General features: G+C 35.4%; 1 protein-coding gene across 1 annotated transcript; it reads right to left on the reverse strand.

The window, feature by feature from the left end:
* Positions 1–575: 575 nt before the first annotated feature.
* LOC138306877 (dehydrogenase/reductase SDR family member 12-like) lies at positions 576–13838 on the reverse strand. Its single transcript, XM_069247389.1, has 8 exons — positions 13804–13838; positions 11877–11959; positions 10659–10754; positions 9425–9509; positions 8543–8604; positions 7182–7380; positions 5957–6094; positions 576–4955 (listed from the first exon to the last, which is right to left on the reverse strand). Exons 2-8 carry the CDS (start codon positions 11943–11945, stop codon positions 4825–4827), a joined length of 780 nt encoding a protein of 259 aa, XP_069103490.1. The 5' UTR covers positions 11946–11959; positions 13804–13838; the 3' UTR covers positions 576–4824.
* Between the last annotated feature and the right edge of the window lie 1318 nt (positions 13839–15156).

The raw sequence follows: 15156 nt of genomic DNA on the forward strand, positions 1-15156 counted from the left end.
CGGGGGTAGACACATTACAGGGGTAGACACATACAGGGTTAGACACCTGTTGTAGACACATACAGGGGTAGACACATAAACAGGGGTAGACAGCATACGGGGGGTATAGACACATACAAGGTAGACACATACGGGGTAGACACATACACGGGGGTAGACACATAACAGGGGTAGACACATACAGGGGGAACTAAAATGTAGACACCATGAACAGGTAGACACATACAGGGGGTAGAACACATACCGATAGGTATTTACCCTGGTCATACTTATAATGTTCAACCGCACATTAATAAATTCACCTCTTGCTGAAATATCTATTGTGATCAACACGAACAATAAACAACCATCAATTTTACTAATGACATAACGTTTTTAATCAATGACTTCGAAATCTAATATATTGTAAATACTACAAAAAATTGCACGTATACATATCCATTATGTAGATTAATATGATAACATGATGCACCCTATTTATGATATTAACAATGTCACTATAATATGAAAACTCCTTAAACGTGAAATACAGCTGTACTTTATGACATGATTAGATTTGTAAATTTATGTAAAAAAAAAAAACCATGCAAATTCTTATATTCTCTAATGAAATATTCTGATTGACTATAAGATTTGAAAATTTTTAAACAAACAATACAATAACAGGATTATTGTCAATGTTTTACACTAAATCGAAATCTGGCTTAAATGATATAACAGTTATTATCTATTAATTTTAACCATAAGAGTAAGAATATATACATTACCAATTAACAAATGTATCCATAATATAACTGTATAAAACGTTTGTACGTTATTCAGATTTTTTCTTGGGTGTGTTTATTAATTGAATCAGTTAGGTAACATCTTCTCTGCTGCCGTTGATTTTGAAATTATAAAGTCAAGAAGATGAAGGAATGGAGCAACAAGTTCATATATTTGACAACAACCAAGTGTAGCATTAAACACTTTTGACAATTTTTTTAAAATCAAACGTGCTATTCTTGGGTGATCTAGTCAAAGCTCTCTTGATCAAGAGTCTTAGGCTGTGGAAAACAGTATGTTTTTGTTACTGCTGTAAAATGGAGGCTTCTTATTTTATGTTCATTTGGTCTACAAGTTTTTATACCTGTACCAATCTACTGAACTGTTAATAAGAACATGTGATCTTTGGAGGAAAATGCAAGATTTTCGTTTTCTGTTCTACCATACTTCATATAACTTCGGCCTTTTAGCAGAGTAGGGTAATCATGACCCATATTGTTATCAATTTTTTTCACATATTCGACTGATCTTTGATAAATGTGCGTCTTAAGCGCCTTTAAGTAACAGATATTACATTCTTTTTTAAGAATGCAAGAAAAATATTCAAACCTGCGTCTGCCTGGCAAGCATTCCATTTGGGCCGAAATATCATATCTACTTGTGAAAGTTACATTGCTGAGGAATAGTTTTTTTTTCTTTATCAAAAACAGTAGCAGACAAGTATTTTTCTTCAGTTACAAAATAGAATTAAATTAATCTATTACCACCATTGAAAAATTTGAGCTTCTTATTTTACTACAAGATAGATATATTAAAAATAATTAATTGTGTCCAGAAAAAATCCTTGGTACTATATGGAATAAAATACTGATTGTGCATCCACCAAAAACAAAGCAATTTCTTTTATATTTTTTTGTGCTGATTAGACATGAGTAAACACCAATTAGTTCAAACCCTGAGTTTTGTTTATGCTCTGTCGGCAGTGGAACATCATCAAATGAAATGCCCATGGAAGATTCCATTAATCTTATCATTTGGTAAAAAATCCATTTATCATAATCATAATACTTTCTTTTCATCCCCAACAATAGTATGCAATTGCTGATATAATGTCATGATACTTCAGCAATTACATCTATATATATATATATATATATATAACATGATGTTACAGTAAGAATGTCATGCTATTGCTGTGTTATCGCCTTGACATTTTTACAATGATACAAAAATATCTTAATAACGATGATGACAATACAATAACATTAAAACACTGTTATAACAAACATGCTTTCAAATAATGCATGGTTCTAACATGGTATTTCTAGTTACTCCTTTGGCAAGAAAAATACAATTGTTCATCCTGGAAATGAGACAAGAGAATCTCTGAAATGTAAGTTGTAAAGCACTGGGCTTTCTGGATGTTTGACAACCACAGAATCTACACGAGGATTGAGAGATCTCCTGTCTTTTCTCAATTGGGTTCACTGGTTATATTTCTCTAGCCTCTTTTACCACATTATGTGTCCAAGTTTGACTTGTCAGTACTGCTCAGCAAATATAATGTACAGTAAAACACGCTTATAAGTAATCTGTGGAGATCTAGAGAATTACTTCACTATATATACATAGTTCTCTATAGAGATCTATAGAATTACTTCGCTATATATATAAGCAAAGTTCTCTGGAGATCTAGAGAATTACTTTGCTATATAAACCTAGTTCTCTGGAAATCTAGAGAATTACTTCGCTATATAAACATAGTTCTCTGGAGATCTAGAGAATTACTTCGCTATACAAATATTGTTCTCTGGAGATCTGGAGAATTACTTCGCTATATAAACATACAGAGACCGGACAGAAGTATTCGGACAAAATGGCCGCCGTAACGTCATGTGTACATCTCGCTAGGAAAATAAAACTCTTTATAAAAATTATATGTGCTTTGATACTGACCTAATATTTGGTGATCTGACCCTTGGACTTTCGTACTTCCTTCAGACGATCGGGAATCGATTGGTATAAACCTTGAATGTATTCTACATCAATGCCTTGCCAGATGATTTGTATTGCGTCAAAAAGTTCTGCTTGATTAGTGATGTTGTTGACCACTGTTTTTAGTCGTATTTTAAGTTTTAACCACACATTTTCGATGATATTTCAGGATCAGGACTTTGTGGGGGCCATTCTAAAACGGGAATACCATGGTTTGTAAAATATTCAGACACAACACGAGCCTTGTGAACCGGAGCATTGTCCTGTTGAAAAATATAGTTTTGGTTTGCGAAGTGTCTCGCTAAAACTGGCCACAAATTCTCTTCCAAAATTTCAATATATTTTAGTGAATTGATGGTTCCATTTACACTGCAAACAGTACCAACTCCATGATGGGTAATACACCCCCAAATCATCACGGAAAGTTTCCGGTGTGACCGCGGACAGATGCAGGCTGGCCGGTATGCCTCATCTTTTCGCCTCCATATAAAAATTCTGTTGTCATTACCGATCACGATTTGACTTTCATCAGAAAAAATAACATCTTTCCAATAGTTTTCTACAGTCAGATTTCTTTTATCAAAGCAAAATGTCACACGTTTCCTCAAATTGACTTCACGCACGACCATGGTTTTCTTCACTACCCTTCTTACGGTATCCCTGATTTTTTAAATTCCGGTCAATCGTTTTACTACTAACCTGTACATCATTTACAGTGTTCCTGTAGTCATTTAATTCGGCTGTTACTTCATCCAACGTTTTTCTCCTATTTCCACACACAAATTTTAAGAGCCTTCTCTGGTCCCGATCTGTCAAATATGGCGCCCTTCCACATCGATGTGTATTTTCTATGTTTCCTCGTCTCACATATCGTTTCCAAATATCAGAAATTGTAGATTTTGGTATGCCTAACCTATCTGCAACAATTGTTTGTTTTATCCCACCTTCTATCATCGCTACGACCGGTTTTCTTAAGCCTGATGTCACTTCTTTACCACGACGACCCATGTTATTTCCATGAATTCCTGCGATTCCGTCAGCAGACGACGTAATTTATTTTTACCGCCACAACATTACGCATGACGTCATCTTTCCGATGACGTATACGATGACGCGAACCAAGCCGCCAAACTGGATTTAACCGATTTTGACGCGCCGCGCGAAATTTAGCGGTATATATCACGACTCGTTTGTCCGAATACTTCTGTCTGGTCTCTGTAGTTCTTTGGAGATCTAGAGAATTACTTCGCCATATAAGCAAAGTTCTCTGGAGATCTAGAGAATTACTTCGCTATATAAACCTAGTTCTATGGAGATCTAGATAATTACTTCGCCATATAATCAAAGTTCTCTGGAGATGTAGAGAATTACTTTGCTATATAAACCTAGTTCTATGGAGATCTAGAGAATTACTTCGCCAGCCATATAAGCAAAGTTCTCTGGAGATGTAGAGAATTACTTTGCTATATAAACCTAGTTCTCCTGAGATCTTGAGAATGACTTCACTATATAAACATAGTTCTCTGGAGATCCTGAGAATGACTTCGCTATATAAACATAGTTCTCCTGAGATCTTGAGAATGACTTCGCTATATAAACATGGTTCTCTGGAGATCCTGAGAATGACTTCGCTATATAAACATAGTTCTCTGGAGATCTAGAGAATTATAATTACTTCGCTATATAAGCAAAATTCTCTGGAGATCTAGAGAATTACTTTGCTATATAAACATAGTTCTCTGGAGATTTCTTCGCTATATACATTGTAAACATAGTTCGTTTTACATGTCTTGCAAACAATTTGTAGAATCTTTCACGGATCATATCCAAGAGTAACAGAAAAAACTATAACAATTAAGATACCAAATTGAACCATCCCCATACAATATTATCACAACAAGGATACCAGGTATCTCCTAATGATAAGATCATGACATACTTTGCTGTCTCTCATGAGGCAGTCTTATATCTCATAATATCTTTTATACAGAGAAGATTTTAAGAAGTGATACAATTTTTTTATCAATGGGAGGAAACTGTACATACAATTGGAAAGGTCAAGGTTCATTGGGAGTCAGGACTATCTACAAGGAATTGCTGAGATAGGCTGTCAAGTTTCTGCATGAACGTCGCCTCCTCTTCCTTTGTCGACCGGGTCCAGGCAAGTGGTAAATGGGTGGAGACTGGCTTTCTGTCTGTATAAACAAAGATACAATATTTAATTCAACTTAATACAATACTGTAAACAAAGATACAATGTAATTTGATTCATCATACAATAATTTAAAGATGCTCCACCGCCGACAGAGCATAAATGATATTCATCATTTGAACAATAATTGGTGTTAAATCGTGTATATAACAGTCTAATTAACACAAAAAATAACATAAAATAATTTATTTTGCCTTTGGTGCATGCACATTCAGTACTTCATTCCATATAGGATATAGTGGTACGGAATTTTTTCGATATGCAATTAATTGTTTTTTATATTTCTAACCTGAAGTTAAATTAGAAGCTCAAACTTTTCAATGGTGGTAATGGTGTAAAATAAGTAACTTTTGTAACTGAAGAAAAATACTAAATCGTCTGTTCCTGTTTTTGATAGTGAAAAAATACCATTTGTCAGCGGTGGAGCATCTTTAAAAAAAGATACAATGTAATTTAATTCAACTTAATACAATACTGTAAACAAAGATACAATGTAATTCGATTCAACTTAATACAATACTGTAAACAAAGATACAATGAAATTTGATTCAACTTAAATACAATACTGTAAACAAAGATACAATGTAATTTGATTCAACTTAAATACAATACTGTAAACAAAGATACAATGTAATTTGATTCAACTTAATACAATACTGTAAACAAAGATACAATGAAATTTGATTCAACTTAAATACAATACTGTAAGTCACTTTAGTCATCTATCTTTTTTTTCTGCTATTTACTTTCACAAATTTTTATGATTTCACAAATGATACCTGTCCACAAGGGAGGTAACTCTGTAATATACAAACACAGAATAAGAGTATCTCATTTTGCCATATGAGTGAAGGACAACTTTGATACCAATGTGCTATACTGTCAAATTTTGATAAATACCGTCAGACTTAAAGTACATGTTTAATCAAGGTTTGACATCCTGAAAGTATTTATCCTGAGTATTTAGTAGATAGAAGAACTAACCTTGGAAGAAAAGGCCACTATCTAAGGTGGTGACAGACTCTGCTAACGCCAGCCAGACCAGGGTATCAGCACCTTCTTCAGCTGTCCGTAGTCGATTTTTCATCTTTTCATAAAAGTCAGGCATAGCACTTCTTACAGCTAAAACAACAGACACAATTCATTTTCCTCTGAACTTCTGCACAATACATTCCTTAGACTTAAAAGGTGTAATATAGTATACAGTGTAGGTTATCTAAACCGGATCCTGTACAAACCGGAAACTTGTCCATACCGATCAAATAGTGTGGTCCTGGCATATCTATTCATAAATTATAGTACCTAAAACATGTATAATCCGGAACCTGTCTACTCTGAAAACAAGACTTAATTATCTTGGTAATTTTACTCAATCTACTTTTCTTTGCAAAATTAACTTAGGCAAACTGGCAACAATGGGGGTTGGTAAATTAAATTTAGATTATGTTAGAAATGGTGGATATTGCTGATTTAATAATCACAAATTTACTTGATATTTTCACTGCTGAGTGTAAAGCAACACTATTGATGATGGGATGGAATTGTAGCTCTGACATCTGCTGTCTGTCATTCAGAACTATGTAATCGCAGCTAACATGAAAAGATTATATTCTCTACAAACCGGACACAGGTATAAACTGAACAAATGGACTGGTCTCATTAACATCTGGTTTAGACAAGTTATACTGTATACAAATATAGGTAATGGGTACATTTTATCATAGATTTTCATCATAACCACTTGTTATAGCCTTTGTCTTTAGCCAACATCATTGTTTCTTGAAAATCATCATCTATCACAAATTGATATGATTTAGTAAAGTCCTCCCACATAAGAGTCTAGTACATTGTATATTGGATAACATAAAATGTTCATTGTGTAGAAACCTTTATTTGTTTCCATGGTTGCTGGTAAATACATATTGACTTTATTTAAAGTAGATTAATTTTGTGGGATGAACGTTTTGAAGATCCTCTTAAACTTTGATACTAATCTGCGGGGACAAAATTTGTGTGTTCATGCATTTGTCAGTTTCAAACATTAATAAGCTACACTTAAACTCTACACATTATTTCCATTTTAATTGTGGGTATTTATGTTCACGGAAATTCACACAAATAAAGCAAAATTCAATCCCCCATGGAAAAAAAAAATGAAAGAATGTGCCCATGCACGAACATGTCATCTGATACTGTATCTAGGGCTTACCTGGTGTATCGGCCCAGCCCGGATGCATACAGGAGAAATGGATGTTTGGGTACATTTTGGCATAGTTCTCTGTCATAACCACCTGTTGACGTTTGTTTTGAGCATATGCCATTGTTCCATCAAATGGGTTCATCTTTTCAAACTGTAGATCTGTACCATTCAGTTTCTGTACTAGCATTCCTCCCGATGTAACTGTTATCTGACAAAAAACAATACCGTATACAAACTGTCTTTCGTGGCTACTAAATTTCACGATTTGTATTCCATATCAAGTTTGGGAAGATTAACATTCGCAAATTTAAAATCGAATTGAAATCCATATCAAAATAAATTATGAAGATAATAATTCCTGGAGATAAATTTTCGCTAATTTGCATGGATTCGTGAAAGTAAATTGCAAGTGAAAGAAAGTTGGTTTAAAGAATTTATAAAGGAAATAGAAGATGTACATTTTTGTAAATAAGCAATACCATAATTACGCAACCATACCATATCCGTTGTGAATTATCCCCTTTATTAGTCATTAGGATAGGTTTAGTTTCTTTTATACATCCTTGAAGATAAATTATCATAATTTCATTGATTCATGCAGTAATTAATATCTTAACAAGAATTCACAATCTACACTTGAAATTTCAACATTTTTGACCAATTGATCTTTATATGGGCATAAGGTGGTGTAGTTATACTCCTAACAGCAGAAGCTTGGGTCTAAAATTTGTTAACAAATTTTGAACAAGAGGCCCAGAGGACCTGTTTTGCTCACTTGGTAATTGTAATGCCAAGAAATGTTCTGAATACAGGATCATTGTTTCTTTTCTGAAGGAATTTAACAATTTACCTCTAATTTCCCTATTGGGACCCATTCTTCCTGCTCCAAGGGGTCAGAGCCAAAATTTATACAAACTCAGGTTAAATTCCATACAGAACTCTATGATTAGTAACGATACCTCGATCTATTTCCCTCTTTGGCACCGCCCCTTCTGCCCTCGGGGGGAGAGAGCCAAAATTTATACAAACTCTATTCCCCTTCCTTCAAGGATGTTTCTGGCCAAATTTGGTTACATTCCATACATAACTCTATGACTAGTAGCGATTTAAAGAATTTACCTCTATTTCCCTTATTGGGCCACGCCCCTCCTGCCCCCTTGGGGTCAGAGCCAAAATTTATACAAACTCTGTTCCCCTTCCTCCAAGGATGTTTCTGGCCATATTTGGTTACATTCCATACAGAACTCTATGACTAGTAGCAATTTAAAGGAAATGTTGACGGACGGATGGATGACGGACGCTGCACCATGACATAAGCTCACTGGCGCTTCGGGCCAGGTGAGCTAAAAATTGTGAATATAACAACTTACCACCCTTGATTTCTCTTGTTTAGACAGCAGTGGTATCAGGGCAGATGTTAGCATGTGTACACCTGTAATCAACATAACAACAGGTAGAATATTTAAATTGTTTATAAATCAACACCTGTAATTAATACAATACTGATCAACAGGTATAATATATGAATTGGGCAGGAGCAGACAATTTAGTATTTATCTTCAGTTACAAAAGTTATTTACTTTACACCATTAACACCATTGAAAAATTTGAACTTCTAATCTTACTTCAAGATAAAAATATTAAAAATAATTAATTGCACCCCGAAAAAATTCTGTGGCACTATGTCTTATATGGAATGCAGTACTGATTAGGCAGGCACCGAAAGCAAATTAAATTATTTCAAATTATTTTTTGTGTTAATTAGACATACATGAAACACCAATGTTCAAATGAAGGGTATAATTTATGATCTGTCGACGGTGGAGCATCTTTAATATAATTTTTATATTGCATAATGTTGTTATACGTATGCCTAGGCCTGTTACATCAAGTACAATGTCATTAAAAATACATAACCTTATTCCATCTCCTTTGTGTATTCATCATCAGATATACATTATTCCATAAGATGGACTTGATTTAGAAAACATCTTAATTCTACACTACATTGTATTCCAATGAACCTAGGCCGTTTTCGATTATGTGGTTTTACTGGTTGGACCTAGTAGTTCGTTTATTAATTAAAGACGGACCTGGTGATGTTATACTGTTTTCCTACGAGCCTTGGTAAAGCCCTCACAGGCCTGTATCAAAAACTGCAGGTCCGTCAGGATTTATACTTGAAATAATGACTTCAACTAACAGTCGAACCAGTTGTTCCGAATAAACGAAAACGGCCCTAGTGACCCTACCGAGTGTATTGGTGGAGAAATTCCTTTCGAGTCCGTCTTCTGAACATACAGTCCTTGTATTCACCATACAACCAGCATTGTTTATCTGAAGAAGTCACAGAAAGCAAATTATATCTTAGGCCATAAAAATAAACACAATGTCTGTTTAGGTTTACATAGCCAAAGAAATAGAGTCGATAGGTCGGGATGGGTTTTTTTTTTCTTTCACTCTAAAATAATAGCCGGACCCAGAGTCTGAGGTGGAAATCTCGACTTTCTAAAAATTTCCTTGAAAAGTGGGAAAAAAAATTAGGGTCAGGGGTAAAAATTAGGGTTGGTCGGGTAACCCTAAACAGACATATTATTTTTTTTGGCCTGATATAAAATGATAATATCTTAGATCAACACTGTATATATATCATATCCATGAAGTAGTCATGAATCTAATGTAAGAGTTATTTCCCTTTGGCTGTGGGTCGCAGTCTTCATCAGAAAGTATTTTTCGCAATGCTGATAGTATCTTGATGACAGAAGGTTTGTTTGTTTGTTTGTTTGATTAATTAACGTCCTATTAACAGCTATGGTCATGTAAGGACGGCCTCCCATGTATGCGGTGTGTTGCGTGTATGATGTGCGAGGTGCGTGTTTCGGGAGACTGCGGTATATTCATGTTGTGTCTTCTTGTATAGTGGAACTTTTGCCCTTTTTATAGTGCTATATCACTGGAGCATGCCGCCGAAGACACAAAGCAACACACCCCACCCGGTCACATAATACTGACAACGGGCGAACCAGTCGTCCCACTCCCTTTTTGCTGAGCACTAAGCAGAAGCAGAAACTACCACTTTATAGACTTTGGTGTGTCTCGGCCAGGGGACAGAAACCAGAGCCTTCCTCACAGGGGCGAACGCTCAACTCAAGGTCAAAAGTGAGGCGGTGCCAAGGGAGGCATTAGGAAGGATGAATTCAGTTAGGAAGAATAGAAAAGATAAGATCCTAAATTTAGTCGCCTTTTACGATCATGCAATAGGGGCAGCAGGTACAATTCTAACACCCTACCTGACAGAAGGTACCTTAACCTCGGCCTTGTTGGACATATAGTCCTGGCATCTTCAAAATGATATTAGTTATTACATGTACATGTCCTGCATTTGATCCGGCAATTTGACAATGATCAACTTAACTAATGGAAAATTAAACGCTAACATGTCATGTACATTGTATGATTAAATCAATACGGTTGGGGAATATTTACCAAGACATTGAGTGGTTTCCCTGACGATATAAAGTTCTGAGCAAATCTTGTAACATCTCTTGGCTTTGACATATCCAATATGTGTAGTTTGATATTCTAAAAATAGAGAAAAAACATTCAAACTGAATTAAAAAACAATTCTTCCAGCATGAAACTAGAAGATTTTTTTAATATTTATCCAATTTGTAAACATGGTTAATGTTCAGATTCTAGCTAACCAACCACTTCATGGTGAAAAGAAACAATAGAAGGAATGTCTTTTATTACTTATATTTGCTCTTCCACTTATACTACAAAGTTGGACTAAATTGAGTCAAACTCAACAGGGTTTCCTTTCCTCCTTTGAAATTTAAATAGCTATGTCTGAAAATTTATACACCAAAGTAACTGTACATTTAATTATCATCTATTATCACTTTACAAAATAATCAGGTTAAATAAGATATTTCAACTAGATGTGAAATTTGAGACAAAGTCCAATAGTACTTTCTGAGAAAGAGCGGTAACAAACTTTATCTATCAAAAACAAAGATGGCCGCTGGTCCGCCATCTTGTTAGCTGATCAGTCCCAAAATGCAATATGCACAACAAGGGTCCTAGGGGAACCTAGAGATGAAATTTGAGACAGATCCCTTTAGTGCTTTTTGAGAAATAGCGGTAACAAACTTTAACTATCAAAATCCAAGATAGCCGCCGGTCGGCCATCTTGTTGACTAATCAGTCCCAAAATGCAATATGCACAACTAGGGTCCTAGGGGAACATAGAGATGAAATTTGAGACAGATCCCTTCAGTACTTTCTCAGAAATAGCGGTAACAAACTTTAACTATCAAAATCCAAGATGGCTGTCTGTTGACCGATCAGTCCCAAAATGCAATATGCACAACTAGGTTCCTAGGGGAACCTACAGATGAAATTTGAAAAAGATCCCTTAGGTACTTTTTGAGAAATAGCTGTAACAAGAATTGTTAACAGACGGACGGAAGAACAGACGGATGGACGGACAGAAGGACAGACGGGCCACGGACCACGGATGAACACAATATACTCCTATCACAAAAGAAAAATTTCTCTCAGTATCATGCTGTGGCACCAACCATATGTGGTCCTAAATCTGAGTAATGAGCATGATCATTTTGAATATTTTATTGCATAAAGCATAGCATTATATCAATTGAACTAATGTACTGAATTTCCAAAAATTTCTATCCTATAAACCTGATTTTGCGACTCTTCCTCCACCGCCTGACGAGCTTCTGCTCCACGCTTTGGATCCCGACATACCATGTGAACAGTCCCTCCTGAAAAACAAATTTAATTTGATAAATTATGACTTAAACTGGGAATAAAAGTTTGATTCAAGTCATAAATAAAAGATGCTATAAAGTTTTTAATGAAGTAATGTATGCAATCGAGTTCCTTATGGAAATATCCTATATATAAAGAAAACCTGTCTATAAATAAAGGATACTTTGGCCTTGCCCCTTGAGTGTGCCCTTTATACACAGGTTTGATTGTACAATGTAAGCACAATTTCATAGTAAGTGTAAGTAATTCACATTACAATAATTTGATTAAGGGTCACGCCATCCTTGACATTCCATCATTATATCCATGTCTGGGTTATATATCATAACAAAACTAAAGGCTCTCTGTGCGACAACAGATGAGACAGGTAGTTTGGTCTCATGATGTACTGTACCCAGGAATAAATATACAGCACTGTATGTATGGCTTTGAAGTTGGGTTTCACTCTCTGTAAGTCTTTGCATGCAGGCCTGTAATTGGTCATTGTTCTTATATCATCTCAGGTGCCTTCAGTTTTACTATGACATAGTCCAAGGGTGGATATAAATAATGACAGTGATAGTAACCCCCTAGAATATCGAGGATGACGTCATACTTTAATGTTTCATTCTTTAATATCTTTCTAATAAAATTAACAAGAGATGATTTTCATAAGGTATAAACCTTTTTTACCGATATGGCCATAGGAGTAAACCACCCTTTTCCATTATGCGAGTTCTGATCTTTCAGATGTTCCATATTCGCTGTAATTAGCGCCCCCTTCCCTTAGAGGCGCCCCTCCCCTCTTCTGGAGCAGAAGTTGAAACTATACAAATGCCTCCATCTAATGAATTTATTTTATGCTTAATTTCGGTATTGTATCCCATAAATATATGAACTTTGGAGTCTTTCATTTGTGAATCCCAGTCGTTATAATGTGTCTCAAAGCAAGCTTAAGGCCTGTGAGAGATAAATGTGCCATGAGTATGGAAAGATTTAATATATATGATTGTGTTTTTACAGAAGTTTTTCGTCCACAAGTTATATTTTGGTTCCCTAATAAGCGCCCCCTTTTTTGTTATGAAATATAACAATAATAATGGGCACTAATTACAGTGAATACGGTAATACTTAGTTTCCTTCATTTCACTCTGTCAGTACCTACGAAGTTAAACAAAGGGGAATAACTCAGGGATAGTTCAGCATAAATACCGGTATCTGCTCTAACCCAAGCCAATGACTTATTTACAAGTATCCTGACATAGATCAGTGGTGGTACATTCTTAGTGATACTCAGTATCCATCTATCCTATTATATTGTTCAGCCTATCCCATACTAATGACATATCTAGTGATGATACCTTTTTTAGCATTGACTATATCAGTATCCATCTATTCCAATATGCTGCCTATCCCATACTATTTTGAAGATGCTCCACCAAAAACAGAGCATAAATTTTTAAATGATACTCATCATTGAACAATAACTTATATGTGTCTAATTAACACAAAATAACATATGAAATAATTCATTTTGCTTTTGGTGCATTTGCAATCAGTACTTCATTCCATATTGAGATAGCGCAAGGGAGTTTTTTGGGACGCAATAACTTATTTTTAATATTTTCATATTAAAGTAAAATAAAAAAAAAACTTAAACTTTTCAATTGGTTATATATGGTGTACAATAAGTAACTTTTGTAACTGATGAAAAATACTGATTTGTCTGTTCCTGTTTTTGATAGCAAAAAAAAAAAAATTGTCACAACTTTGTCAGCAGTGGAGCATCTTAATTAGCTATAGCCGGCAGTCATCGACCTGTCCATACTAATAACATATCTAACTTTAGCAGTGGTACCTTTTTTAGCTATAGCCAGGGCAGTACATCGACCTATCCCATACTAATAACATATCTAACTTTAGCAGTGGTACCTTTTTTAGCTATAGCCAGGGCAGTACATCGACCTATCCCATACAAATAACATATCTAACTTTAGCAGTGGTACCTTTTTTAGCTATAGCCAGGGCAGTACATCGACCTATCCCATACAAATAACATATCTAACTTTAGTGGTGGTACCTTTTTTAGCTATAGCCAGGGCAGTACATCGACCTATCCCATACTAATAACATATCTAACTTTAGTGGTGGTACCTTTTTTAGCTATAGCCAGGGCTATAGCCAGGGCAGTACATCGACCTATCCCATACTAATAACATATCTAACTTTAGTGGTGGTACCTTTTTTAGCTATAGCCAGGGCAGTACATCGACCTATCCCATACAAATAACATATCTAACTTTAGTGGTGGTACCTTTTTTAGCTATAGCCAGGGCAGTACATCGACCTATCCCATACAAAATAACATATCTAACTTTAGTGGTGGTACCTTTTTTAGCTATAGCCAGGGCAGTACATCGACCTATCCCATACTAATAACATATCTAACTTTAGTGGTGGTACCTTTTTTAGCTATAGCCAGGGCAGTACATCGACCTATCCCATACAAATAACATATCTAACTTTAGTGGTGGTACCTTTTTTAGCTATAGCCAGGGCAGTACATCGACCTATCCCATACAAATAACATATCTAACTTTAGTGGTGGTACCTTTTTTAGCTATAGCCAGGGCAGTACATCGACCTATCCCATACAAATAACATATCTAACTTTAGTGGTGGTACCTTTTTTAGCTATAGCCAGGGCAGTACATCGACCTATCCCATACAAATAACATATCTAACTTTAGTGGTGGTACCTTTTTTAGCTATAGCCAGGGCAGTACATCGACCTATCCCATACAAATAACATATCTAACTTTAGTGGTGGTACCCTTTTAGCTATAGCCAGGGCAGTACATCACCCTATCCCATACAAATAACATATCTAACTTTAGTGGTGGTACCCTTTTAGCTATAGCCAGGGCAGTACATCGACCTATCCCATACTAATAACATATCTAACTTTAGTGGTGGTACCTTTTTTAGCTATAGCCAGGGCAGTACATCGACCTATCCCATACAAATAACATATCTAACTTTAGTGGTGGTCACCTTTTTTAGCTATAGCCAGGGCAGTACATCGACCTATCCCATACTAATAACATATCTAACTTTATGTGCTGGTGTACCTTTTTTAGCTATAGCCAGGGCAGTACATCGACCTATCCCATACTAATAACATATCTAACTTTAGTGGTGGTACCTTTTT

Source organism: Argopecten irradians, chromosome 14, assembly GCF_041381155.1.
Source record: "Argopecten irradians isolate NY chromosome 14, Ai_NY, whole genome shotgun sequence".
Taxonomy (NCBI): Eukaryota; Metazoa; Mollusca; class Bivalvia; order Pectinida; family Pectinidae; genus Argopecten; species Argopecten irradians.